This window comes from Seriola dumerili, unplaced genomic scaffold, assembly GCF_002260705.1.
Source record: "Seriola dumerili isolate Sdu_G_001 unplaced genomic scaffold, Sdu_1.0 BDQW01000110.1, whole genome shotgun sequence".
Lineage (NCBI taxonomy): Eukaryota > Metazoa > Chordata > Actinopteri > Carangiformes > Carangidae > Seriola > Seriola dumerili.
The window spans coordinates 7,329,940-7,354,022 of NW_019174365.1; the positions used below are offsets into that span (position 1 = coordinate 7,329,940).

The window sequence follows — 24,083 nt, forward strand, 5'->3', positions numbered from 1 at the left end:
TATATCAGTGATATGATGTTGAACCTGATACCAACTGTCAAAAAAGGCTCACATCCACAACAGGAAATGAGTCAAACGTCAGCACTGTGCTTCTAATTAACAAAAACAATGAATCCTGTCTGAGCCCATTGACCAGCAGCAAAAGAGCTTTTTCATCAGAAAAAGCATCAACTCCCACTGTTCGCTTTTCTCCAGCTATGACAGTTGCATTCGGTTAAGCTCAGAGTCAGTAACTGATAAGATGTGTGGACATACAGACATGAAATAACCACGTCATTGCATGATATGTATTAGAAGCTTGCTTATATTCACTCAGTCTTCAAGAGCCACAAAATGTATCTTCTTTATAGTGTTTAAATAATTTCAGGAGAAATAATGCTAAATGCTGAATACTCATTCTGTGTATTCAGAAAACAAAAGCTAGTGGTGTGCTGCCGTGTTTTTTATTAATGGTATATGCAGCTCGGCTGAATGAGTCATTGCCCACATTGTTTCTCCATGTCCTCCTACATAATCCACCTCCTTCCTTCCCATCTGTAACCTTGTGAATGAAAAAATACAAGACATGTTCATTCATACAAACAGACACACACATCTGTGAGATGTCCTCTGTGTTATGGCCTGTTTGTTTGAATCCAGGCCCAGTACTAACAGGAAAAAGCAGAGCACTTGCACAAAATGAAATTAGTTGTCTTAATTAGGTGAAGGAATTAATTATATTCCCACTGGCTATAGATCATCTATTTCCAGGCACATGTCAGTTTGAAGAGATGAAAACAGCTGCAAACCATGATCTGCTCTCATTGTACTGGTGATAATGAAACTCTGAAACACTGTGTTTTTGGCTTTATGTCATTTAAACAATCTAAGGTTAATTCAGAATTGTGGACAATTGTTTATAGGCATTTTAAATCCTTACTGATCAGTGCCCACCATGGCAATAGCACTGTTGTATTATTAGTACCTCTGGGCCCAAAAAAAGCTTGTGTTTCAAAATTAATATAAAGGGCCATTGCCATCTACTGGCCTACTTCAAAATAACTCAAAACCTAATTCAAAAGCAAAGACACACCCTGGTTAAAAAGCTTCTGTAACATATTATTGCTGGAATAGTTTATTACGCCTCTTGTAATATCTTGTCATTTTATTTCCTGAAGAGATTTTCAAGGTAGACACTAGGTGGAGCTTCCAGAGCTTGGGCCATTTTTCCCATTAGGAATATTTTGGAGAGGCCTTTTTATTCAAGTATAATTTATGTGTAGACATCTCTTCTACCTCTGCTGTTTGTTGTAATAAATGTGTCAGGAATTTTAGAAACGTTTGAAATTATTTCTATATAATAATGAGAAACACTGTTTGTCCAGTTATCATCACTGTTTATCTAGTTTCTCTAGTCCTACTCACCACTGATTAGTACCCTCTCTGGAATCAGAAACTTTTCCACACATGATTCCCTTGAAAAAAGGCTGTCAGGCCTTATGTCAGTGTCATAGGTCCAACTCACCAGCTGCTAAGAGGGTGCCCACCTGATGACTCTAGACTTGCCTGAACTCTTACACTCACACAGAACTTCATACTGAAAACATTTTTCTATTTTCTTTTGTAAGACAAGTCAACGGACATGATTCATGTGTGATACCAAAGGGCCAAATAAGTGGCTATTTGTAAACTAGTGGAACTAGATAAACAGGCCATGGCATCTGCAGAAACTATCTATGAAACCAGCGGGGTGCTAAATGCACTTTGGCTTAAGCAGATACATGTTGACTCACTGTGAAACCTGGTTAAGCAGCCAAGTATCATGTCTTTGCCAGGGTGAGGGTAGGATTCAAAGACAGTTTTAACAACCTACTTAAGGTCAGGGTTAGAAATGATGTCACCTCTCAGGGGGCTCAGTAGATCTATGCCACTGAGGGATTAGTGATAGGTCAAAACATCATTACTTCCACAGGAATGCTTGTTAAAGAATTTTGATGTTTTGTGTAATATTATGCACATTTTATATGTCACTGTGTGCAGGAAAAAAGCTGGCCTGTGAAATATAGTTCTCTTCAGAGGTGTAATACTGTATAGTCCCACTAGTGCAATTAAATTATCAGAATTTCAATACTAAATCTGCACATATAGCAGACACACACATAAATATATATATATTTATGTGTGTGTATATATATATATATATATATATATAGCCTATATGAACACGGAGCCCGTTAAGAAACACTTCCGGGTTAATTTCTGTGCCCATTTTCTTCTTACATGATCCTTTCTGAATCGCTGAACCAGATTACTGTTTTTTTTCCCCCTATTTTAAAAACATCTACTGAACTCCTTGAAATTCACCAACTACATCTTCCACGAGCCTTTGCGGGCGTTGCTGAGCAAACGCTCACGGGATGTGCACTTTTCTGTATTCGCACAGTAAATTAAGTGAGTAACTGTCCAATTTGTATGTGCTTTTACAGTTAGAAGAATTCAGAAACAAAAGGTGTGGCCTGTACGTATTGTTTACTTAGGTTTAAATAATAAATATATATATATATATTAATATATATATATATATATATATATATATATATAATATTTATTTAATATATAATAATATATAAATAATATAATATTCATTCTAAAATATATTTCGGAAACTTGAAAAATCTTTAAAATTGTCCACTGACTGAGTTTACATGGCTTTTAAAATTTTCTGCCCGTAAATTTGGTTGCCCCAGCAACACGATTCTGACGTCATCCGTCCCGGTGCGACCCTGCCGCTGTGTCTTTGATTGGAGGGAAACCCCGTGGATGAGCGGGAGAGATCATCAGCTGTGCGGCCGGGAATCAGGAACAACATCGTCTAACGACACTCACAGGTTAGTTCACGGTTATTTACTGCTGGTGATCGGTGGTATGTTCGACGGTAAATCGTTACATTTGCTCTGTGTGCTTTAGGAGAAGCTTTTAATCCAGCATGAATCGCTGCTACTGACTGTAAGTGGAAGCCAGTGATGCTCCGCAGCTCAGTCATTGTTCGGCGCTTGCTGAATGGGAAGCGCCACTGCACTTTAACCCATCTATTGTTTTTTACTCACCGTGCTAGAGGACAGCTTTCTGATTATACCACATTAGCTTTTCTGAATGAAGCCACCTAAAAATAATGCTTAATGCTCGCCAGACCAATAGCCATGGTTTGTTTTCCGGGAAGCGAAAAAGGGCGTTCACTGTGGACTGAACTAAGCGAGGTTCCTTTCATTCCAGTTTAACCGATTCGTAGACACTGTTACTGGGTCTTGTCTACGATTCTGCGGCGTTATCAGGCATTTTTCACATTAAACAGTGGAAATATTTAGGACAGATCTTACAGGAAGACTATCTGTAGGTTTTTAAATCCTTGTCCACAGTTGGAGCTCTTTGGGCAGGTGTGTGTGTGTGTGTGTGTGTGTGTGTGTGTGTGTGTGTGTGTGTGTGTGTGTGTGTGTGTGAGAAACTGGGTGGCCGACATTCCTCAGAAGGGTGCAGGTGTCTGGGTTCCTGGCAAATCTGACTCACTGACTGTGTGATTTTTGAAAGGCTGGTCTCAAATAGGTTTGTGCAAAGTAGCTTGTATGCAAATTAATCGTATTTTATTATAGATTTTGTAAATCCACTACAACAGTCCTGCAATTATACTGAGGAAACAAGGAAATTATAAAATCTCCCAGCTAGGAAGTAGCCTAACAGCCAGTGAGCTGGGTATCAGCAGGCTCTAATCAGAACAAGATCAGTATTGACCATACTTGTTGTTTTGCCTCAGTTGTATTATTCTTAATTCTTAATTACATAAGCCTCTCTTTTCTGCCTTTAACCTGGTGTAGAGCCAATAATTCATTTTTTAAAAACTATTTAACACACAGCTGAAATGATAAGGCGATTCATTGAGTAAGACAGAAAATTAATCTAAAAGTATTTTGTCAGGCCATTAATAATTTGCACCATTTATTGAGCAAAAACATTCCCTTGTTTCATCTTAGAAAATTTGCAGATTTGTCATATATGTTTATATATTTAATTAATTCAGAGTTGAAACAACTAGTCCATAAAAAATTGATCTGCAAATATTTTAACTGATAAATACTTTTATGCAAAAATGTTAGACATCCAGAGGTCTCGGCTGCTTCAATGTGAGGATTTTCTGGTTTTCTGTCATAAATAATAGTTGACTGAATATTTAGTGGTTTTATACTATTAGTCAGGAAAAAAACATGTGATTTTTTGCCATGTCATCTTATGTTCAGAGAAACTGTGATGGACATTTTTCACTATTTTCTGACATTTTGTAGACCAAAATGACAGATGGATTCATAGAGAAAATAATTTGCAGGTTAATTGGAGATGAAAAGGTTTATATGAGGTCAAACAGGTCACCTCACCCTCTGGAAAATTGTGATCTCCATTATTCTGTATTTCACAGCATTGTAAATTGCATATCACATTTCATGGCCCAAATGGCTAATCTGGAAAAAAATGTAACTGAAATAATAGGATGTATGATAGAAAGGATCATTCGTTGCATCTGTATCCCTGTTCATCCTTGTTACAATGAATCTTTGTAGAGAGACAGTTTCTGAAGTAAAAACTCTGGTACACATATAACCACTTTCTCTTGTATTTTTAATTACTTAGATGCCAATTGACTGTAGTCACCAATATAAATCAAGTATATGCCAGACTAAGTGCAAATGAGTCAAGCTGGTTGAAATCCAAAAAAACACTTAAAAAATGGCTGGTGTGTACATACCCAAGAGATACGTTTGCAAATAATAAGTGATTCTGACCAATGTACCAGTGTACATGTTTCATATGACCTGGACTTTTTGTCAATATAATATTCTCCAACTATATTAAAGAGTATCATAATATATGCCCATTTATTCCCATTTAACCAATTGTCATTTTTGTATCATCAAATTAATATTAATATAATGTTGCTCAATATGTCTATGTTTAAATGCATACCTGAGAAATCATTTTACGCAGGAAGAAAAACATGTTAATGCACTGTAGTCCTCCTTCATTAAATTCAAATGATCAAATCCCTCCCCCCTTCCCCATCATGTTGCTCCTCTCTTTCTCTCCTTGTTCCTGCCCTCCCCCAACTCTCTCTCCTCTGTCTTCCTAATCCGTCTCCTGTCCCCTTTGTTTTGTCCCTCCCGAACTCCCTCTCCTCTGTCCTTCCTTCCTCAGCCCACGACAGGAGCCATGGCAGACAAGGAGGAGCAGGTACAGAAAGCCAAACTGGCCGAGCAGGCTGAGCGCTATGATGACATGGCTGCAGCCATGAAGGGTGTTACAGAGGAGGGCTCAGAGCTCAGCAACGAGGAGCGCAACCTGCTCTCTGTTGCTTACAAGAATGTGGTGGGGGCAAGGAGGTCCTCTTGGCGGGTGGTGTCCAGCATGGAGCAGAAGTCTGATGACAGCGGGAAGACCGCACTGGCCAAGGAGTACAGAGAGAAGATCGAGAAGGAGCTGAACGACATCTGCAAGGAAGTCCTGGTAAGAAGCAGAGGCGGTGAAGAGGGGCGGTGGGGGTGGATAGGTGGAAGGTAGCGAAGAGACAAATTGCTTGAATCGAGGTGGAGGGATGAGAAGACAATGAGGGGTGCAAGTAAAAACTGGAGTAGAGGAGAGAGGAGATGGCTGTTTGCTTGTGAGGACTGAAAGAATCAAACCTGAAATAATTTCTTAATGCGAGAGGAACAGAGGGCAAGAAGAAAAGGAAGTACTCCACTTAGTTATTAAAATGTCATATTTTTCTATGTGGAAATCCAAATAGAAATGTATAGTTACAGGGCCAGATATATATAACTCTATAGTAGAACCAAGAAATGATTCCAGTTTGAAAAGACTTCCAAGCAGAAATCTGTGTTCAGTCCCTAGCTGGGGCATGGATGTATTACAGTCCAACTTAAATTAAAATTGCATTTTTTTATTTTATTTTTTTTACATACTGTATCTGCTCTGTAAACATGTCCTGCATTCTAGTTTAAGAAAAAATAGTAAACCAAAAGGGAAAAATGTATATAAATGTTTTGGTTTCATGATGGTGCCCCCTGGTTTTGCATTAATTTGGCGGAATAGTGTTTCAGTATCTGGCTACGTAGATGGAGACCTAATTTCGCTACAGCCAATCAAATCTTGCATAAAGCAGTGACATCAGTGTTGCATCATAAGCAGGCTAGATGGTTAATTGGCTGCTCAGCCGCAGCATAAACAACATGCAAACATCTTCTTCGGTCCGGTTGGATGTTGGTGTGGTCCTTTACTCTTCAGTACAACTAACAACAAACTGTCTGCCCGTGACATGTAGACTACAGGGGAAGTTTCTTTACATTGTCTCTTGTTCCCTGTGTTGTAACACCATCTTTTTTCTTCTTTTGATTTTGAAAAACTATGAAAAATGCATTTCAAAAACACAGTGATGCTATGTTTTACTTCAAAAATGAATGTGAATGTGGCAGGGGTCTAAGGGGGTAAGGAGCACAGTGTAAACCTTCAGCTAACAGGGGGAACTAACAGAGGCAAGAGTAGTATACGAGGTACTGGACATCTCAAGTTTGAAAAAAAAATGTAGAAAGAATTTACTTAGTGTTACATGGATGTTCTGTATCATAAAACAGCTTGTCTGGTTTAATGTTGGTTTGCCTGCATCACACTTAATCTCTGACTATCCAATATCTTGTGTTTTACATGCATAGATACATATATAGTATGGTGGTTGTGATAGTGTTGTGTCTTGGTGTGCTAGTGAATTCACAATATGTCTGTGAGAGTAGCTAAAGCTTCGCGTTTGAAATCATGCTTTAAGCAAATGAAGGTTCTCTGAACCAACAGATGTTTGAATATCCTGCAGATGGACTTTAGTATTTGGATAATTTGGACATGTGGTATTCACACATTCGCTGTCCACCGCTCTGCGGACAAGTGAATTTAAAAGGAGAATTCCTTAGTGGTTTATGTAGTTTATCCATCCCTTTCAAACATGCTCTACCACCACCTCACTCATACAGTCCGATCTAATTCTAGGACAGCTTGTGCATTTTGAACAAGAGGCTGTGTACGTTTCAAAATTGTATCAGTGAAAGTACAATGTGATAGTTTTTTTTTCCTTTTCTAAAGAGGTTCTTTTGACTTATTTATATATTGTACACAATAGACAGGAAGAGGAGTCAACTTTATGTTTTTTTTTTTTTCACATAAAGCTTCATCATCCTGTGTTCTTAAGCTTAACATTTTTAGAGAATTGAAAAGTAGGAGGTGTATATGTGTGAAGAAAGACTTAGAAAATGACTGACAGTGACTTTATGGGTGAAGGAATGCAGGAGATAAGCAGAGGATGGGGTGCTTTTAAAGCAAATATAGTGACTATTTCATCTCAAGGTTTCGGTTGTACACTTAACATAACTGTCCAAATACTGTTGTCAACACGTGAGCTGATGAGCGCTTCAACACTAATGGTGCACATTTTCACTTGCAGGACCTGCTTGACAAACATCTGATCCCCAATGCTACGCCTGCTGACAGCAAAGTCTTCTACCTGAAGATGAAGGGAGACTACTACCGCTACCTGGCTGAGGTGGCCACTGGAGAGGACAAGGAGGGTAAGTAAAGCAGATTTCCTGGTGTCCTGCAACAGCTGGAGTCATTTTTGTCATTGTATACTGCGAGTAGTCTCTTCCTCTGATTCTTATGCCATCACTTGAGGAAACGTGACAGCAGTACTAAGGGGGTTTTTATGTGTAGGGTTCATGAGCAGTGTGCAAGACACGTCAAACACACAAAAAATTAAATGGTGCCACCTACTGCTAAAAACACATGCTGCTGTGTCATGGGGCCTTTGTTTCTATGGTAATGGTCTGTTACACATCTGTTGGAGGGTGGATGCTGATTAACATTCCTTAAAAAAAACATCCCTCTTTAAGATGAAGAGACCAGTCTTGCTTCAGGTGTTGTTGGTGGCCAGAACACTGACAACCCTCCCCGTCCTTGACCTACAACTGTCAGCCGAAATGCAGGCGAGGGCTGCTGCTGGGTTGCCATGGCAACAGGGGCAGCACCAGGGTGTTGGCTGCTACTGATTGCCGGGAGGCTTTTTTAGAGTTTCTTTGGTGGCTGTGGCAAGCCAGACTGCCTGGGTGATGTTTGCTTTTTTTTTCCTCCTTAATTTCGGGTTGTCATGTGAGTCATATTGTTTTCTTCAGCACCATATTTGCAAAGAGTGTCCTATATAATTTAGAGGATTGTTAGATCTCCATGTAAAATCCATAATAATCCCTCTGGGTTTTGTGTCACCTTTGCTTCTTCAGTCTTGGATCTGTAATTCTCCAGTCTGGCATTTGGCTGTTAATAGTTAGCACAGAAGAAAATGTATGGTGCAGGTTATCCATATGGAGACACTTGTAAAGTGTATTGTCTTTCTCAGAGGGTTTATCCTAACTACTGCACTTGTAATGCCTGATATTTCTTTGGCTTTGAGGAGAACTTTGGTCATCTTAATCCGGTCCTTTTTTAAAGCATTTATTCCAACTCATTAATTACAGGCCGTTTTGGCTGTTGTTCAGGCTGCTGAAGTGAGTTTTTCTTACTGTAAACTACTGGCTTTGGGCCTATGTGAGTCTTGGCAAACAACTGTTTTGGACTAACTGTACTAGACAGTAGAGCTGAAATAAAGAATTGATTAGCTGATCTACAGAAAATTTATTAGCAACTTTTTAAGGTATTTTTCTAGTAAATTCTGAACATTCATGGGTTCCAGCTTCTCAGTTGTGCAGATTTGCTTCTTTCTCTTATGTGACAGTAAAGTGAATGTGGTTAGGCTTCAACTGTTGGTTATAATCTTGGTCTTTAGGGAAATTGTGATGCAGTTGTTCTCTTTTTTTCTAATATTTTATTGATCAAATGATCAATCAAGAAAATATTGATAGATCATCAAAATAATCATTAACTGCAGCCGTACCAGACAGTTGGACACAGGCACGGCCTAACTGTCGTTGAAAAGGCAGCAGGCTGTGAAATTTGTTTTTGCATCCTTAATATGTGTGTAAATATTGGCTCGAGTGGTTGTCATTGCCAGAAATGAATCTGGAAAGCAGTAACATGCACCATTATGCTCACACAGATGGTGCACAGTGAAGGGTAGTCTCATTAGGGCAGCTACACAGTAATGTGAACAAACCCCAAGAAATCTTGTTTTTTCCCATTGAGCAGTGAATATCAGCTTCTTGACTGGTCTGTCTTCCTATTTGTAGCCATCATCAATAACTCGCAAGAAGCCTACCAGAAGGCCTTGGACATCAGCTACAAAGAAATGCAGCCTACACATCCCATCCGCCTAGGCCTCGCTCTTAACTTCTCTGTTTTCTACTACGAGATCGTCAACTCACCTGACAAGGCCTGCCAACTGGCTAAAACGGTAAGAACTAATATTTTATTTCTCACTGACTTTGCTTCATTTTTGTATGCTTTGTGTCCTTTTTAAAAGAATTGTCCTGAAAGTGGCGAAAAGTATAATATGTGGTTTGAGTGGGTGTGGTGGTCTAATAGTCTGGTGGTCTGTAACAAATGACTATACTTAAAATGGAGGTGTTCATCCAGATTTTTACAACTGAGAGCCTTCCTGCTCCTGACACTGTTCAAATTCAGTCAGGGACTTGATACAAGGAGAATGCAAACACAGTGAATGCTGAACAGTGGCCGGACTGTAAGTGAATACAAAGTAAACTTTACTGTGGTGATCAGTAGTATTAATATTCTATCATCTACATAGTAATTTTTAAGTAGTTATTTCCCTATTTGGGAAATGGGTTTATTTGCTTTTTTTTAGCTGAGCTTTTGATGAGAAGGTCGAAAACCACTCTCTCTGTGTACAGTACATGTGAGGCTTTAGAGGTGCTGGTAGGTAGCCTTCATATTTAAAGGACAGTTATGAAGGTGGCATTGGTTATCTGATATAACTGGTAATAAGGTGAATAAGAGTTTTGAAAAATGTCAACCTTTTCCTTTTAATTACACCTGGAGATACCATACTGTGAATATGTCTTGGAAACAAATAGTTTTTAATGTGATTCTGTAAGTTTTATTTATTTATTTTTTTGTTTTGTTTTTTTGGGCAAGTTCTCAGACCCTAACAGGACTTTGAATTTCTGTATTATTAAGGGCAGGTGCATTGCAAAAGTTAACTAGTTAAAAATGGAACTATAGGGCTGTACAATCAAGGTGCTATTATAATCATTAGCAGCCATCTTGGTGTTTCAATTTAATATTTCTGTTACTGTGCTTTTAAAAAAAAAAAACACACATTCTGTGCTGGCATATTTACTTCATGAGTTACTGAGCAAAAATACATTATGTTGTCTGCTACATTTGACTAATTCTATAGTTTTTATTCAAATTGTTGTCTTTTTATTATTGCCCAGAGAGTATTTATTGAAATATGTCATGTTGGTAAAAATTAAAATTGCTTTTGGGAATCTCTATATTGTTTTTGGAAGTACTGATGGCTGTCTCTTTCTCCTTCAGGCCTTTGATGAGGCCATCGCCATGCTGGACTCCCTCAACAGTGACTCCTACAAAGACAGCACCTTGATCATGCAGCTGCTCCGTGACAATCTGACAGTGAGTGTCTTGACTTTGAGTCCCCCGCATATCTGCAGTGTCTTACATTCTCACTTTCTACTGTCAGTCATCTCTGTACTGGTTTGGTTTGACGTTGACCTTACTTGTCAAACTCAGCTTAATATCTGAGATGCAAAGGTTATCTGAGCTTGCACCAATCCCAATATCCTTTGCTTTTATTGCAGCTGTGGATGTCAGACGCCCAGGGTGAGGGAGAGGGTGAGGGAGAAGAGACGGAGCAGGCAGCTGAGAAGAACTGAACTTCAGAGAAATTAAAAAAAAACAAAAAAAAACAAAAAACAAAAACACACATTTTTTACCTCTCACCAGCCTAAGTTGTGTGTGTGGTTGTGTGTGCACATACATGCACAGATATGTATGTTTACACTCCACTCACAATGTGTAAAGTACAGTATGTGTGTGCAGATACATTAGTGTGTGTGTGTGTGTGTGTGTGTGTGTGTGTGTGTGTGTGTGTTTGAGGATTGGAAATGAGCACCTCCACAGAGAAAAGAATGGAATAGACCTGTTATGTTTGTTTGTTTGTTTGTATTTTTTGGACATTACTCATTATGTGAAGCAGTGGATGTTGATTTTTTGGGTTTTTTTGTCCGTGGTTTTGTCCAGATGGAATCCCTCCTCCCTAGATCTAAATCAGCCCCATTCTCTTTAACCTTATTCTCTGTAGCAAACTGCTGCTGTTGCAGGAAAACACAAACAAAAAAACCTCTAACTGTAATTTTGATAAATTGTATGTTTTTACTTGAACTGAACATTTTCAATCTTTGTGACACTTGGGTCTACAAAATGAAACGTGCCAACTGTAAAAGTGGTCACAGCGATCTGAATTCACTAAACTTTAGGTCTCATCTGATACTAGCAGTGATTGTATAGATGGCAGGATATATCTTGGTAACAATCTATTACCATATTGCTTGTATTCATCCCGCCCTGTCGGTGTCCAGTGTAGCAGGTAGTGATTTTATGGATGGTACATGTGTCATGGCTCAGTGGGTTCTATGTACATTCGGGTGTAGGAAAGGTTTTCTGTATGAATGGCCACTTGCGAAAACTAGTTAAACCTTGGTTGATAGTTTTGTTGAGAGGATTACATTCCATTTTACTGACATCTTTTCACTCTCAGTGAAAGTGTGTAGACTATAATTTCCCGCATTTTTCCATACCACATGACAAGGTAGAGACAGCCTAAGATAAAGTGAACAACTTGATAAAATGGCTCGATACTGTAACTTTTGATATTTTATCTTTTCAGCAGTGCAGAAGATACTTTTGCCATGTGCTTTTATGTGGCTTTCTACTCTTTTCTATTCAGGTGTTTTTGTATTTTCTTTTTGTGTATTTTATTCCCTTTTGACTCTTGATTTGACTCCTGGAATGTATGTGGTTCTCAGTAGTATGGTGTGAGGGTTAGGCGTGCTTTGAAACTGGCAGTTTTTGCTTAGGATTTAGCTTGAACCAGGTGGTTTACAGTAACATATACCTTCCTTGAAAGTACATTGTGAAAAGACAAACTAAAACGATTCTAAATATAAAATGATTATAAAATGTAACTTGGTAGAAAGCTGCATTATGGCCATTCAGTAGTCACAAAGTAGTGCCAGTTTCTTCTAATTACAGTATCTTGGTTTTAAAAAGATGGGATGCAGGAATCAGAATTTGCAAGTTACACTCTGAGTACGTTATTTGGTTATGTGCTTTCATGTAAGTGGAATTAAAACATTAAAATCAAATGTGCTGTGCTCAGTGTGTTTATTTTCTCTCTACATGTGGAATGACATTTTTACAATATTACTGCATATGAGAATCTGCGTTGGGCCACTGTCAGTTCATCAGACCAATCTGCCACTATTAACCGTGCCAGCTTGGAGATGTTTCAGCTGCTCATATTAGGAAATCCTCAGTGATGTGAGAATGTACTCAAGTAATAAGGACTGTCACATTAACAGCCAGTGAAGTGGCTGCTCATGAATGTCATCAGTCACACAGCCGGAAATTCATTCCTTCATGAACCACAACAGTGATTAATTTAAAGCTACAAATGTAGTCTAATATATATATATATATAGTACAATATCTCTAAGTTTAGACTGATATATGAGATGCAACATTTTTTTTTTATATCAGGAATGGAAATACAAAAGGATCTGCAAAAAGTCATGACACCCTGATGACTTGTTAACCAGAATCAAAAACTCAATCTTAAAGCACAATCTCTAAAGCTTTAACATTTCAAATGTTCCATATGTTGTGGCAAATGCACTTATCATTCTTAACATTATGGGTCTACACACAAATTTCTTGCTTGTGTGAGACTGCTGTGCTGGTGATTTAGCAGCGAGGTGATAAAATACTGTAGCTTTATAAAAATCAGTAATTTGACTTCCTTCCTTAGTTCTGGTGGGTTAAAAATTCTAGTTAAAGATGGATGATTTAAATAGTCAGTAGAATGGCAGCTTGACAAGGGCTGCAGAGTTGCAGTTTTTTTTTTTTTCACTGACAACACTGCCCTCTGCAGATGGTGATTTTAAAGGCCATGTTGTGTTGCATGTAGATATACTGCTGCAATTTCCCATTAGGATTAATACAGCACTCAATCTATCTATGATTAGACTTTTTGAAGGCAGTCTGAATAAGGATCAGTCATTTCAGGCTTTATTAGCTTGTATAAAATGGAGAAAAAACACATTAGATGTCATCTGTCTTGCTGCAGTACCTAACTGAATCAATACAGATTACTTGTCATATGTTCATCTAAAGTTGGACAGACCAAAATCTCTACACAACCATAGATGTGATTTGTTGAACCCTGCTGAGGCAAAATCTGACTCAAAACCAAGTCTAAATCACATGAGCGATGACAAGGCACTAAGTTTCTTGATTTAATTTTTGCATTTAAATGTCATACTCTAATCTATTCCTCTTTTCACAGACATGTGGATCACGAGCACACTGCTGTTATCCACATATTTATGAGTAATAGTAAGCCTATAACAATATACAACATCAAAGGGCCAGTCTTCAAACAGTACAGCCATTACAGTGACATATGTGAGCAATTTATGTTTGATAAATGGCATTTAAAGACGAAAACAAATATAGTGGATTAAATAAAGAGGCTCTGTCCTCCATTCTCACTCTGACTGCAGCTGATAAGGCTCCTACAGCACATATGAAGGCTGAATACCACACCTCTGAAAAAAAAAGGTAAATTTAAAGTGCAGGCTTTCTGTATATGTTATGCAATCCTCAGGAATGTCACGCGTGGTGTTGCAGTAAAATGTCATAACTAAGGCATGACCAGCCCATGACATCTCCAGTACTGTAGGCTGTTTAGCAGTTGGGATGGTGTGTGTGTGTGATTGCGGGCATTGTTCATTGCTCCTGCGATCCAGGATGAATTCAAGTCATCCCCTTACAGCACCGCTGAATAACTGGGCATTGTTGTCGATACAATAAGTCAGTTTCAGCCTTTAACAATACGTTTTTACATGATTTCATCATCATGCGTACAGTGGAGGTTAACGCCCCTTTGTTGACTTTTTTTCAGCTATACTGGAAGATGATTGGTCCATCTCGGTGACGCGCCGTCTAGTATATATTAGACAACTTCCTCGTGGTTTCCTCCCCCTCAACCCCGGCTGTTAGTGCTGTGTGAGTGCGTGTGTGCTCCTGAGCTCGCTCGGCACACATTCTATAAAAAAATAAAAATACAAAAAAAATTCAAAATATAAAAAAGCCAAAAAATCATTTTTTTTTTCTTTTTGTAACAAGTCGGTGAAGCTGGAGTAGACATTCGCGGACTGGACGGTAACGTACAAGAAGGGGCTGCCTAACGTTAACTCGAACGACAAATTTTCAGTCGACGTGTTACTGGTTCAGAAGAGAGGCCAAGTAACGTTAGATTTGCTTATAATCGTTGTGTGTCAGATTTGAATGACAGTTTTAACCCCATTAGAAGTTGACATTGTGTCATTTTAAAATATTCATCTTTGAAATTTTACCCGAAAACACAGCAACTGACAAGCCAACGGTTGCTAACGTTTACCATCAGCATTCTGCCCCGAACTGACGTGACGTTAGTGAACGTTTGGAAACTGTCGCTGAAAACTTTTTCCGTTAAGCAAATCCAGCTTCGTCCGAGTATTTTGCTAGTCTCCACATCCAACGAAAATGAACCCCAGTGCTCCCAGTTACCCCATGGCCTCCCTGTACGTTGGGGATCTGCATCAAGATGTGACCGAGGCCATGCTGTACGAGAAATTCAGCCCTGCCGGAGCTATCCTGTCAATCCGGGTCTGTAGGGACATGATCACCCGGCGTTCCCTTGGATACGCCTATGTCAACTTCCAACAGCCAGCGGACGGTAAGTAGTTTTATTAAAATATCGAAATGTGTAAAAATGAATGTGTGTTTCAAATGTCAATCGGTGACAAGTGAGAGCTAGCCTCTCTTCACTACACGTGACTGCGGCCGACATGTTGTTGGTAGGGTCTCCTCATGTGAACCACCCAGCAGTGGCGTAGCAGAAAAGCAGCACGTCCAGCCCAGCCCAGCCCACCCCACCCCAGTAATGTAGCATAGGACTGCTAGCTGCCAACTGAATACTCAGTGCCTTTTTTTTTTTTATCTCTGTTATGTCAGGACAACACCCCAACTGTCCAGCCTAAAGTGCTGACACAGTTTGATTAAATCTTCCTGCATACTTGTCATATTTGTCATATTTGTTGTGGAGTGAATGTTTATCTTTTATCAACTGAAAAAGTAATACATTGTTGCCTAAAAATGTTAAAATATGTTAGTCCTGAGTACCCTAGTATCCTTATAACTACCATCCACAAAACATTGTCTGCAGTCCATTGATAAGAGCACAGATCTGCATTTGCCCTGTGGTGTGGTGTTCTTGGGTGTGTTCCTGTGTTGTTACTGTGATATATATTTTGTTGAGCTTTTTGCACTAGTAACCTGTTAATATGCCAACCATCAGGGGTGTGTCATATAGATAAAATATAATAATACTATTCAGTCATTACCATTAGGTAAACTTTCTAAAATTTCTACTGGTCTGAGTTGGCAAGCTACCAGAGATTGCTAATGCAGTTGCGCTGACATACTTGTGAGCAGGAGGGCTCAGTTTGAAACTGTAGACCACGGGAAGTACATTAATGCAGCAACTCCTATTGCCCAGCTGCGCTTGAGCAAGGGACTAAAAGAAAGTTGACACCTTGAATACTATCAGATGCAAATATGTATAACAACCATGACAGCACAGACTGTGGACCATCTTTTTATTTTGCAATGACCAGGGGAGAAACTTGTAGTTCCAGTTTTCTGATATTATTCACTTTCCCAGCAGCCCTTAAGCTCAAGTCTATCAACCCCACCTTTAACATATGCTGTAATATTCAGCACCTGAAAATGTATATGCACTAAATAACTGTAACCCCTGTCCCTGTGTTCCTCCTCACAGCCGAGCGAGCATTGGACACAATGAACTTTGACGTGATCAAGGGGCGGCCTGTACGCATCATGTGGTCGCAGCGTGATCCATCACTGAGAAAGAGCGGCGTGGGAAACATCTTCATCAAGAATCTTGACAAGTCCATTGACAACAAGGCTCTATATGACACCTTCTCTGCTTTTGGCAACATCCTGTCATGCAAGGTAAAAGACCTGTGGGCATCTCTGCCTTGCTCTATCTAACCTGAAGCAGGGGGATTGTCAACTGTCATTGCAGCAGTTTAGCATTGTGTTGGCATAATTTGCATGTGTTTACTTTGTAAATTCCCTTGTGTCGTTTGCAGTATAGAGGCTTGAAAGACCTGCTCACCAAGGCGTTTCAGTCGCCCAGCAGGTGATACCGGAATACTCGGTTTTCACCCTAGATGTAATCAATAATGGATTATAGTTTGGTTCTGTAGATGCAGACATAGACTGTAGATGGTGTAAGCATGTTGGAATGCACAAAGAAGTAAAGTGAGTAAAGGTTATGGGGAGTGCGGTCTGTACTACATATGAGGAATGTGTTTTGCCCATAACCAAACTATGAATTTGTAGACTAACATAAAGTTCACTAACCTTACACTGAGTCTCTCAGAGTGACTCTGCAAAAGAAATATATTCCTGAGCAGAAATTGGAGCCAGGTTTTTTAGAGAGCACAGTCCCATTACAAGATATGAAAAAGTCACAGGAAGCCAGTTTCACTTTGTAAAATGGTCAGAGATATTTCAGGTGTGACTCAACAAACATTTCAGGTTTAATATACTATTGCTGCATGTGTGTGTGGCTTAAAAGCAGCATGTGTCTTCTTTCTCTAAGGTGGTTTGTGACGAGAATGGCTCTAAAGGCTACGGCTTTGTGCATTTTGAGACTCAGGAGGCAGCCGAACGAGCCATTGAGAAAATGAATGGCATGCTGCTCAATGACCGTAAAGTGTAAGTGAATGTTTTAACTCATTTTAAATTAGTTTGGTTTATACTAATGTCTGAAAGTACTCTTTGTTGAATTAATATTCTGCCTGATCTGATTGACATTTGTAGGTTTCATAATGATGCTTGAACACTTTGAGTAATTTCTTTGAAAAGATGCCTGAATAAATAGATTTGTGCATAACCCATTTATTCTGAGTGCTGTAATGTAACTATTCGCAATTGGATTTAAAGCTGTGATGAACATAACATTTATAATTCCTATAATTTGGGTTTTAATGTGTATTTAAATTCATCTAAACCTCTGTTTCAATGCAGATTCGTGGGTCGCTTCAAATCTCGCAAAGAACGCGAGGCTGAGCTGGGTGCCCGAGCCAAGGAGTTTACAAATGTCTACATAAAAAACTTTGGTGAAGACATGGATGATGAGAAGCTGAGGGAACTCTTTAGCAAATATGGTCAGTCAGGTGTTTCATATTATTATTATTATTATTATTATTATTATTATTATTATTATTATTATTATTATTATTATTATTATTATTATTATAACAGCTTTTTCAAATGACTTGATCTACTCCTTTAATTGCAGTAAAACATAATGGGGCAAAATATAATTATTAAGGTTATATAGATCTCTCTTGCCTAGGAAATGCCATGAGTATCCGAGTCATGACAGATGACAACGGAAAGTCTCGAGGCTTTGGGTTCGTCAGCTTTGAGAGGCACGAGGATGCCCAGAAAGTAAGAGATGAACCAGCAATTTTCTGACCACCTGGAAATGTCTGCCATTTCTGGCCACAAAGTTGACTTGGTTTTCTTGGTTTCTACAGGCGGTGGATGAGATGAATGGGAAGGAGTTGAATGGCAAGCTGATCTACGTTGGCCGCGCCCAGAAGAAGGTGGAGCGACAGACAGAGCTTAAGCGCAAGTTTGAGCAAATGAAACAAGATCGTATGACTCGCTACCAGGTACATAGTACATAGTGAAATAGTGAAATACTACTTGATCTTGACTGTTTTACAATCTTGTGCTAGTCTTCAGATGTAAAACGTTTTTACAGTAAATTGTTAATTTATGAAATGATCATTAAGCAATTTTCTCTGAAGTTTTCACATTTTACTGCCAATTATAGTTTGAAGATCCTTGTAGTGAAATATTTGTAGTTTGGCCATCCTCTCCATACAATTCCTAATCACCCTCATAGTCTTGTGTATCGTCTGGTCAAGCACTTTAAAAAACTGCAGCTTTGTCAAATTCAGTGCTTCCTCTTTAGTAGGATGCACTGGCCAAAATGGCTGCAACAGTGACTCTGTAGTTCATGGGCCCCACATTTCTTCACCATAGACTCTGGGGATAAATATGTACTACAGACAAAAATACTTATTAAACTATAAAGTGGCATTATTCTCGGTTAATATGGAGTATTTTCTAAAAAAGGACTGTCTTTTTATTTTCAGGGTGTCAACTTGTACGTGAAGAACCTTGATGATGGAATTGATGATGAACGTCTCCGAAAGGAGTTCTCACCATTTGGCACCATAACTAGTGCCAAGGTAAGACCTCAGCTGTTTACTTATTTAATCAATAAGGGAATGCTTTAAGTTACCATCACTGAAACTCTTTAGCTGTATAGTTACTGTTTAGTATAGTGCAAACTAGTAGAAATACTTCATGTAGAATTAATTTCATTGGACTCTCCTCTCAGGTCATGATGGAAGGTGGGCGCAGCAAAGGCTTTGGCTTCGTTTGCTTTTCGTCCCCAGAGGAGGCCACCAAAGCTGTGACTGAAATGAATGGACGCATTGTAGCCACCAAGCCATTGTACGTGGCCCTGGCCCAGCGCAAAGAGGAGCGTCAAGCCCACTTGACCAACCAGTACATGCAGCGCATGGCCAGTGTGCGTGCAGTGCCAAACCCAGTCATCAATCCCTACCAGCCAGCTCCACCCTCGGGTTACTTCATGGCAGCCATTCCTCAGGCCCAGAACCGTGCTGCTTACTACCCAGCTGCTGGCCAGATGGCCCAGCTGCGGCCCAGCCCACGCTGGACCACCCAGGGTGTCCGGCCACAACGTGAGTATTCCTCTATCACTGTGTAGATTACATTTGCTATAATTTTAAAAGCAGTTTAAGACACAGTGTAACAAAAACAGTTGGTCATTTGCTTGTACTTGTACATGATGCTTGTATGTTTTTGTGTGTTCATAGACTTCCAGAACATGCCAGGTGCCATGCGTCCCTCAGCACCACGCCCTCAGACCTTCAGTACCATGCGGCCTGCCTCCCAGGTGCCTCGCATGATGTCCACCCAGCGTGTCGGTCAGTTACGTTTGCTCAGTCTACAGTCTGTCTAATTACACTGCAAATACAGTTCAACTATATGGCTGCTGCTTGTATATTTTGTGGTGATGTTTCTGTCCGCCTGTTGGCACTTCTTGCAGCAGCACAGAGCATGGGGCCCCGACCAGCCAACGCAGCTGCTGCAGCAGCCACTCCAGTGCGTGGAGTCCCTCAGTACAAGTATGCTGCAGGAGTCCGCAATCCCCAGCAGCACATGACTGCTCAGCCACAAGTCACCATGCAGCAGGTAGAAATCTGCGTTTCTTTGTTAATCATACATCCTCACCTATTCTGCCCTCATCAAAAAAAGTCAGTTTAGATTGGATTCTTTGTCTGACTTTTAATTCCCTGCGTCCTCAGCCTGCAGTCCATGTTCAGGGACAGGAGCCTCTGACTGCATCCATGCTGGCCGCAGCTCCACCACAGGAACAGAAGCAGATGCTGGGTAAGATTCAGCAATAGCTCTACATGAGCGCATACCATGTTAGCTTGACATAGCATCTCTTAAGTCAGAACATGCTACTTCTATCCCCAACTAAGAAACCATGCCCCCTCTATAACTTGTATATTGTATATAACATATGTATGTACACAGTATTGTCTCACTAACATGGGACAGGTGGCACTTGATTTATCCACCAAAGACTACATTTTAGCATTTGGCACTTGGCAAGTGTTAATTACATCCTGTCTTAAATCCTCTGTATCTGTCACTTCTGTAGGTGAGCGTCTGTTTCCACTGATCCAGAACATGCATCCCAGCCTGGCAGGGAAGATCACTGGCATGCTGCTTGAGATCGACAACTCAGAGCTGCTCCACATGCTGGAGTCTCCAGAGTCTCTCCGCTCAAAGGTCAGTACTTAAATGTTGACATCTTCCCTCAGTTGATTCTTGGTAGAGTTCACCAGGACTTAATAATAATAATAGAACAGGGAATTTGGAGACTTTCTGGGCTTTATATAAATGTCAACCAGCAACACTGGAAGAGTCTTGGGAAATCTTGTGAATACAAAGCATATGAAGTTTGGTGAAAGTATCTTATAGCTAACTTGATGTTTGTAGGTGGATGAGGCGGTGGCTGTGCTTCAGGCCCACCAGGCCAAGGAGGCCGCTCAGAAGACTGTGACCAATTCAGCTGGTGTCCCAAGTGTCTGAACCCAAGGTACGACGAGAGCTGCTTTAACAATGAGAGGACAGTGTTGTCAAGAGGTTATGGCTCCTCATGATGACATTGCCACATACTTGTTGTGTATTTAACACTGAGTTGTAAACTGATACTGTGGTAATTCATATCATATCTTTGTTTTGGTTTTCACAGGAATGGGGAACCTTGAGACTAGCTTCACCGATGAGGGGGAAAAAAAAAATTTAACAGTGAAAAAGTTAAAAATACACAAAACAGAGTAAAAAGAAGTCAAATAATATATTAAAAAAAACAATGGAAACGAGTCTCCAGCCAGGCTTATAATGAACAGGAACACCAGGCCTGGTTTGCTGAGTTAAAAAGAAAATACACAAAAAAAGAGAAAAAGTTAAGTTAAAATAAAAAATGATCGATGAGGGGTTTTAGAGGAGAATTCTGTGACAAAATAAGATTGAAAGCATTCCTTTCTGCCATTTTATCCCTTTTAAATGTTTGAGTGTTTGGGCTGTAGAAGCCTGTTATTGTGAAATTTCCCTTGACCTTTGCTTGCTTGAATAAAAATGATAAAATAATCAGTTTGTGTCTGGTTGACTGTTAGAGAAATTACTGATTCATCACTTAAGTGTGAGCCTGTTCCAATTTCCTCATACTATTTTGATTGTGGTAAGAGTGATAAACCCAAATGTTCTTCAATTTTGTGCTGGTCAAATCAAAATAATTCAGACTCACTCCAAATGATAAAAAGATTAAAACTTACCCATCACATACACACACAGATGAAATTAGATCAATACCATTAAATTGTGTTTCAAGTTTTTATTTGTGCTTTGGGACAGAGATAATAAATACCAATGTTAACAAGCAATGAAACACAATTTAGGCTGCTGTACCCAGGCCTGCACTTTCAGGCCAGCCATAAATGGAATTAGCTCCATTAACTCAGTCCACAACAGAGAAGATGGTGGTGTGGTGGCACATTTGCATCTTTTGGATATTGGTTTAGTTGGCAATGGGCTGGGTGTTCTCTGTCATCCTCTGGATAAGGGCCTCCATCTGCTTCTGGAAGTTATCGACCATGGGCTGGATCTGGGCCTGCATGTTGACAGCCAGGGGTTTGATCTGCTCCTCCACGCTGGCAGCAGCGGTCCTCAACTGATCCTGGAGCTGAGAGGCCAGGGGCTCAAGCTGGGTCTTCTTGTCCTCCAGGAAGGTCCTGTGGAGTAATACATGGTTTACCACAATATACAAAAATCAGAAGTGCACCTGTTGGACCTGCATTTTACAGTGCAGTCTGTTCGTATCAAGGGGCTCTGTGCCTCAAGGAATAGCCCCGAATGCTGAGATGAATTTCAGTGCTTCTTTTGCTTTTTCACATTTCTTAACAATAGTTTAAAAAAAAAAAAAAAAAAACTAAACTTAAAGCATTCACTATCAGTTCAGTGCAAAATACTGCAATAATTGAATTTCTTTTTACTGTATTGATTTTAATTTGGGTGTGGAGAAGTCAGAAATCGTGACTCACATGATTATTTTGAGGCATTTGCCAGTGGTACAAGAAGTATTCAAATAATTTACCAAAGTAATACAAGATTATAACAATACTCAATTACAAGAAAAAGTCCTGAATTCATGTATTTACCTGCAGTAAAAAGTAAAAGCAGAGAAAAGTAATTACTCATTATGGAGAATGGCATCTGTCAGTGTCATAATAATATGTTCAGAGAATGATTTATTTGTTAATTTAATCTATGATAATGAATTATATGTTGAGAAATATTAAGTTGCACAAAATAGAAACTCAACTAAAGTACAAATACATCAAATATTACTAGAGTAAAAGTACTTTCTGCCACTGGCATTTAACAATGGACAAGGTCCAGTGTGATGAGCAGCAAGAAGATTGAATCATGCTGACTGTGGGTCATGACCATGACCTTGAAGTGTGAAGGTTGTGGTATCAAGGGTTCACAGTACTCACTGAGCCTGGTTTGTCAGGTCCTGGTTGCGGATAATCTCAGTCAGCTCCAAAGTCATCTTGTTCTTCAGCTCCTCCAAGTACTGACCGAGCTTTTCAAGATCGCCAACTTCTTGGGCAAAGCTTCCTGTGGGTTTCCAAAGGCAAACATGTCGGTGAGTATGAGGCCTTTAATAAACAAAACACTTGTATTTGGAGAACTTAAAGTAACTGTGTGATGGTCGTACCCTGTGCCAGGGCAAGCAGGACAACGGCTGCAATGAGAGAGAATTTCATGGCTGCTGACTGGAGAAGACCTACAGACACAAACATTTTTCAGTTATTGCTCTGCATGGTCAAGGATGATATAACCTGATGTTAACATGCTGATGTTACTGTCCTGTCTTCATTTGTGATTGACTGCAGTGTAACCATATGTGTGTTGACTGAAAGAACCATTATTTTTTTTCCATTAAGTTTGAGTTCATCTTATATTTTTGGGACAACGGTGTAGGGCTGAATTCATAATTAAATTTCCCTATTATTTCCTTTTTCAAAACCAAAACAACAATCTCTGGATCTGGTTTAAAACATGTGTAATATGGTTGTTTTTCAGTAACTGGTTTTGAGATGGCCTCCTGTTGCGCAATCAGATGACTCACTGATAAAAGCTGTCACGTTTTCTAGGAATCACAGCCGTTCTTTTTGGTCATATGGAAATAAGATAAATATTATTTTGTTACTGTTTGTCCTAACCCCACTCATTAACTTGTAAACCTTATCTAGTTTATCACAGTAATCCTGTCAGCAGCTCCATATGAGTGTGAGCTAAGTGAACCTTGAGTTTGAAAGAATTTATCACGGATAAGGTCAAGAATGAACCTCTGTATGTCTGAAAGACGGGGAATACAAACATAAATATAGAGAAATACAAATAATAACAACTTTAGTAAACAATTCAGTCCTAAACTTTCAATCATTGAGATTGAAGGGGATTACAGAATGAAATTAAAAAGGTAAATACTTTATTATTAATCTAAGGTCACATTAAATGGAAAAATGTGTCCTAAGTTGCCACAAAATGTTAAAATAAAACATAAAAGTCCTTCAACATACTTTGGAATAGTAATGTAAACTACAGTGCACTACGACTACATCTGTATTGCTGTTTTTGAGCCTCATAAGAGCCTCTGAGGCAGAGATGATGAGACACAACTAAGAAAAACAAATTGTTGTTCTCAGATTTTAAGTAAAGACATTACACTCAAATGATATGGTTAAAACTGGATTTGCGATAATTATGCTATAACTTTATGTTAAAGACTTTAAATGTATTAAAATATCTCAATAAATCTCAAACTGACAAAGGGAAGCATTTCGCTTTCAAACAGTGACATTTCAGTATTAAGTTTTGTAAATCCTGGAAGTTTTACAGAGGAAGACGAATTTGCGATTTGTGTCTCAATGTGTCATATGCAGTTTAAGAAAAGGAAGCAGAAGAAGACTCACCTGTACTGCAGGAGAATTGGGACCGGATGGTGCTTTCCTGTG

General features: G+C 39.4%; 3 protein-coding genes across 5 annotated transcripts; 2 read left to right on the forward strand and 1 right to left on the reverse strand.

The window, feature by feature from the left end:
* Positions 1-2,766: 2,766 nt before the first annotated feature.
* LOC111223037 (14-3-3 protein beta/alpha-B-like) lies at positions 2,767-12,395 on the forward strand. The gene is made up of 6 exons (XM_022747005.1): positions 2,767-2,867; positions 5,218-5,526; positions 7,508-7,631; positions 9,279-9,442; positions 10,549-10,644; positions 10,830-12,395. Exons 2-6 carry the CDS (start codon positions 5,233-5,235, stop codon positions 10,902-10,904), a joined length of 753 nt encoding a protein of 250 aa, XP_022602726.1. The 5' UTR covers positions 2,767-2,867; positions 5,218-5,232; the 3' UTR covers positions 10,905-12,395.
* A 1,909-nt stretch (positions 12,396-14,304) lies between these two features.
* Positions 14,305-21,153, forward strand: LOC111223194 (polyadenylate-binding protein 1). 3 transcript variants are annotated; one of them, XM_022747245.1, is made up of 14 exons: positions 14,305-15,028; positions 16,133-16,326; positions 16,982-17,097; positions 17,410-17,549; positions 17,726-17,835; positions 17,925-18,062; positions 18,552-18,647; positions 18,800-19,166; positions 19,302-19,412; positions 19,535-19,680; positions 19,794-19,878; positions 20,156-20,286; positions 20,497-20,596; positions 20,753-21,153. In XM_022747245.1, exons 1-13 carry the CDS (start codon positions 14,836-14,838, stop codon positions 20,587-20,589), a joined length of 1,920 nt encoding a protein of 639 aa, XP_022602966.1. In that variant the 5' UTR covers positions 14,305-14,835; the 3' UTR covers positions 20,590-20,596; positions 20,753-21,153. The 3 variants fall into 3 exon arrangements, with proteins under 3 accessions (XP_022602966.1, XP_022602967.1, XP_022602968.1); XM_022747246.1 differs by having other exon boundaries at positions 19,538-19,680; XM_022747247.1 differs by having other exon boundaries at positions 14,836-15,028; positions 17,741-17,835.
* Positions 21,154-21,374: 221 nt separating this feature from the next.
* LOC111223274 (type-4 ice-structuring protein LS-12-like) lies at positions 21,375-24,083 on the reverse strand. The gene is made up of 4 exons (XM_022747362.1): positions 24,042-24,083; positions 22,781-22,849; positions 22,557-22,680; positions 21,375-21,791 (listed from the first exon to the last, which is right to left on the reverse strand). Exons 2-4 carry the CDS (start codon positions 22,827-22,829, stop codon positions 21,578-21,580), a joined length of 387 nt encoding a protein of 128 aa, XP_022603083.1. The 5' UTR covers positions 22,830-22,849; positions 24,042-24,083; the 3' UTR covers positions 21,375-21,577.

Excerpts from the sequence above, each read along its gene's own strand:
- LOC111223037 (XM_022747005.1), top strand. The coding sequence starts at position 5,233 with ATGGCAGACAAGGAGGAGCAGGTACAGAAAGCCAAACTGGCCGAGCAG. Across the intron at positions 9,443-10,548 it reads CCTGCCAACTGGCTAAAACG|GCCTTTGATGAGGCCATCGC; the intron begins GTAAGAACTAAT and ends TTTCTCCTTCAG. Across the intron at positions 10,645-10,829 it reads TGCTCCGTGACAATCTGACA|CTGTGGATGTCAGACGCCCA; the intron begins GTGAGTGTCTTG and ends CTTTTATTGCAG.
- LOC111223194 (XM_022747245.1), top strand. The coding sequence starts at position 14,836 with ATGAACCCCAGTGCTCCCAGTTACCCCATGGCCTCCCTGTACGTTGGG. Across the intron at positions 16,327-16,981 it reads GCAACATCCTGTCATGCAAG|GTGGTTTGTGACGAGAATGG; the intron begins GTAAAAGACCTG and ends TCTTTCTCTAAG. Across the intron at positions 19,879-20,155 it reads GGAACAGAAGCAGATGCTGG|GTGAGCGTCTGTTTCCACTG; the intron begins GTAAGATTCAGC and ends TCACTTCTGTAG.
- LOC111223274 (XM_022747362.1), bottom strand. The coding sequence starts at position 22,829 with ATGAAATTCTCTCTCATTGCAGCCGTTGTCCTGCTTGCCCTGGCACAG. Across the intron at positions 22,681-22,780 it reads CCTGCTTGCCCTGGCACAGG|GAAGCTTTGCCCAAGAAGTT; the intron begins GTACGACCATCA and ends GGAAACCCACAG. Across the intron at positions 21,792-22,556 it reads GACCTGACAAACCAGGCTCA|GACCTTCCTGGAGGACAAGA; the intron begins GTGAGTACTGTG and ends ATTACTCCACAG.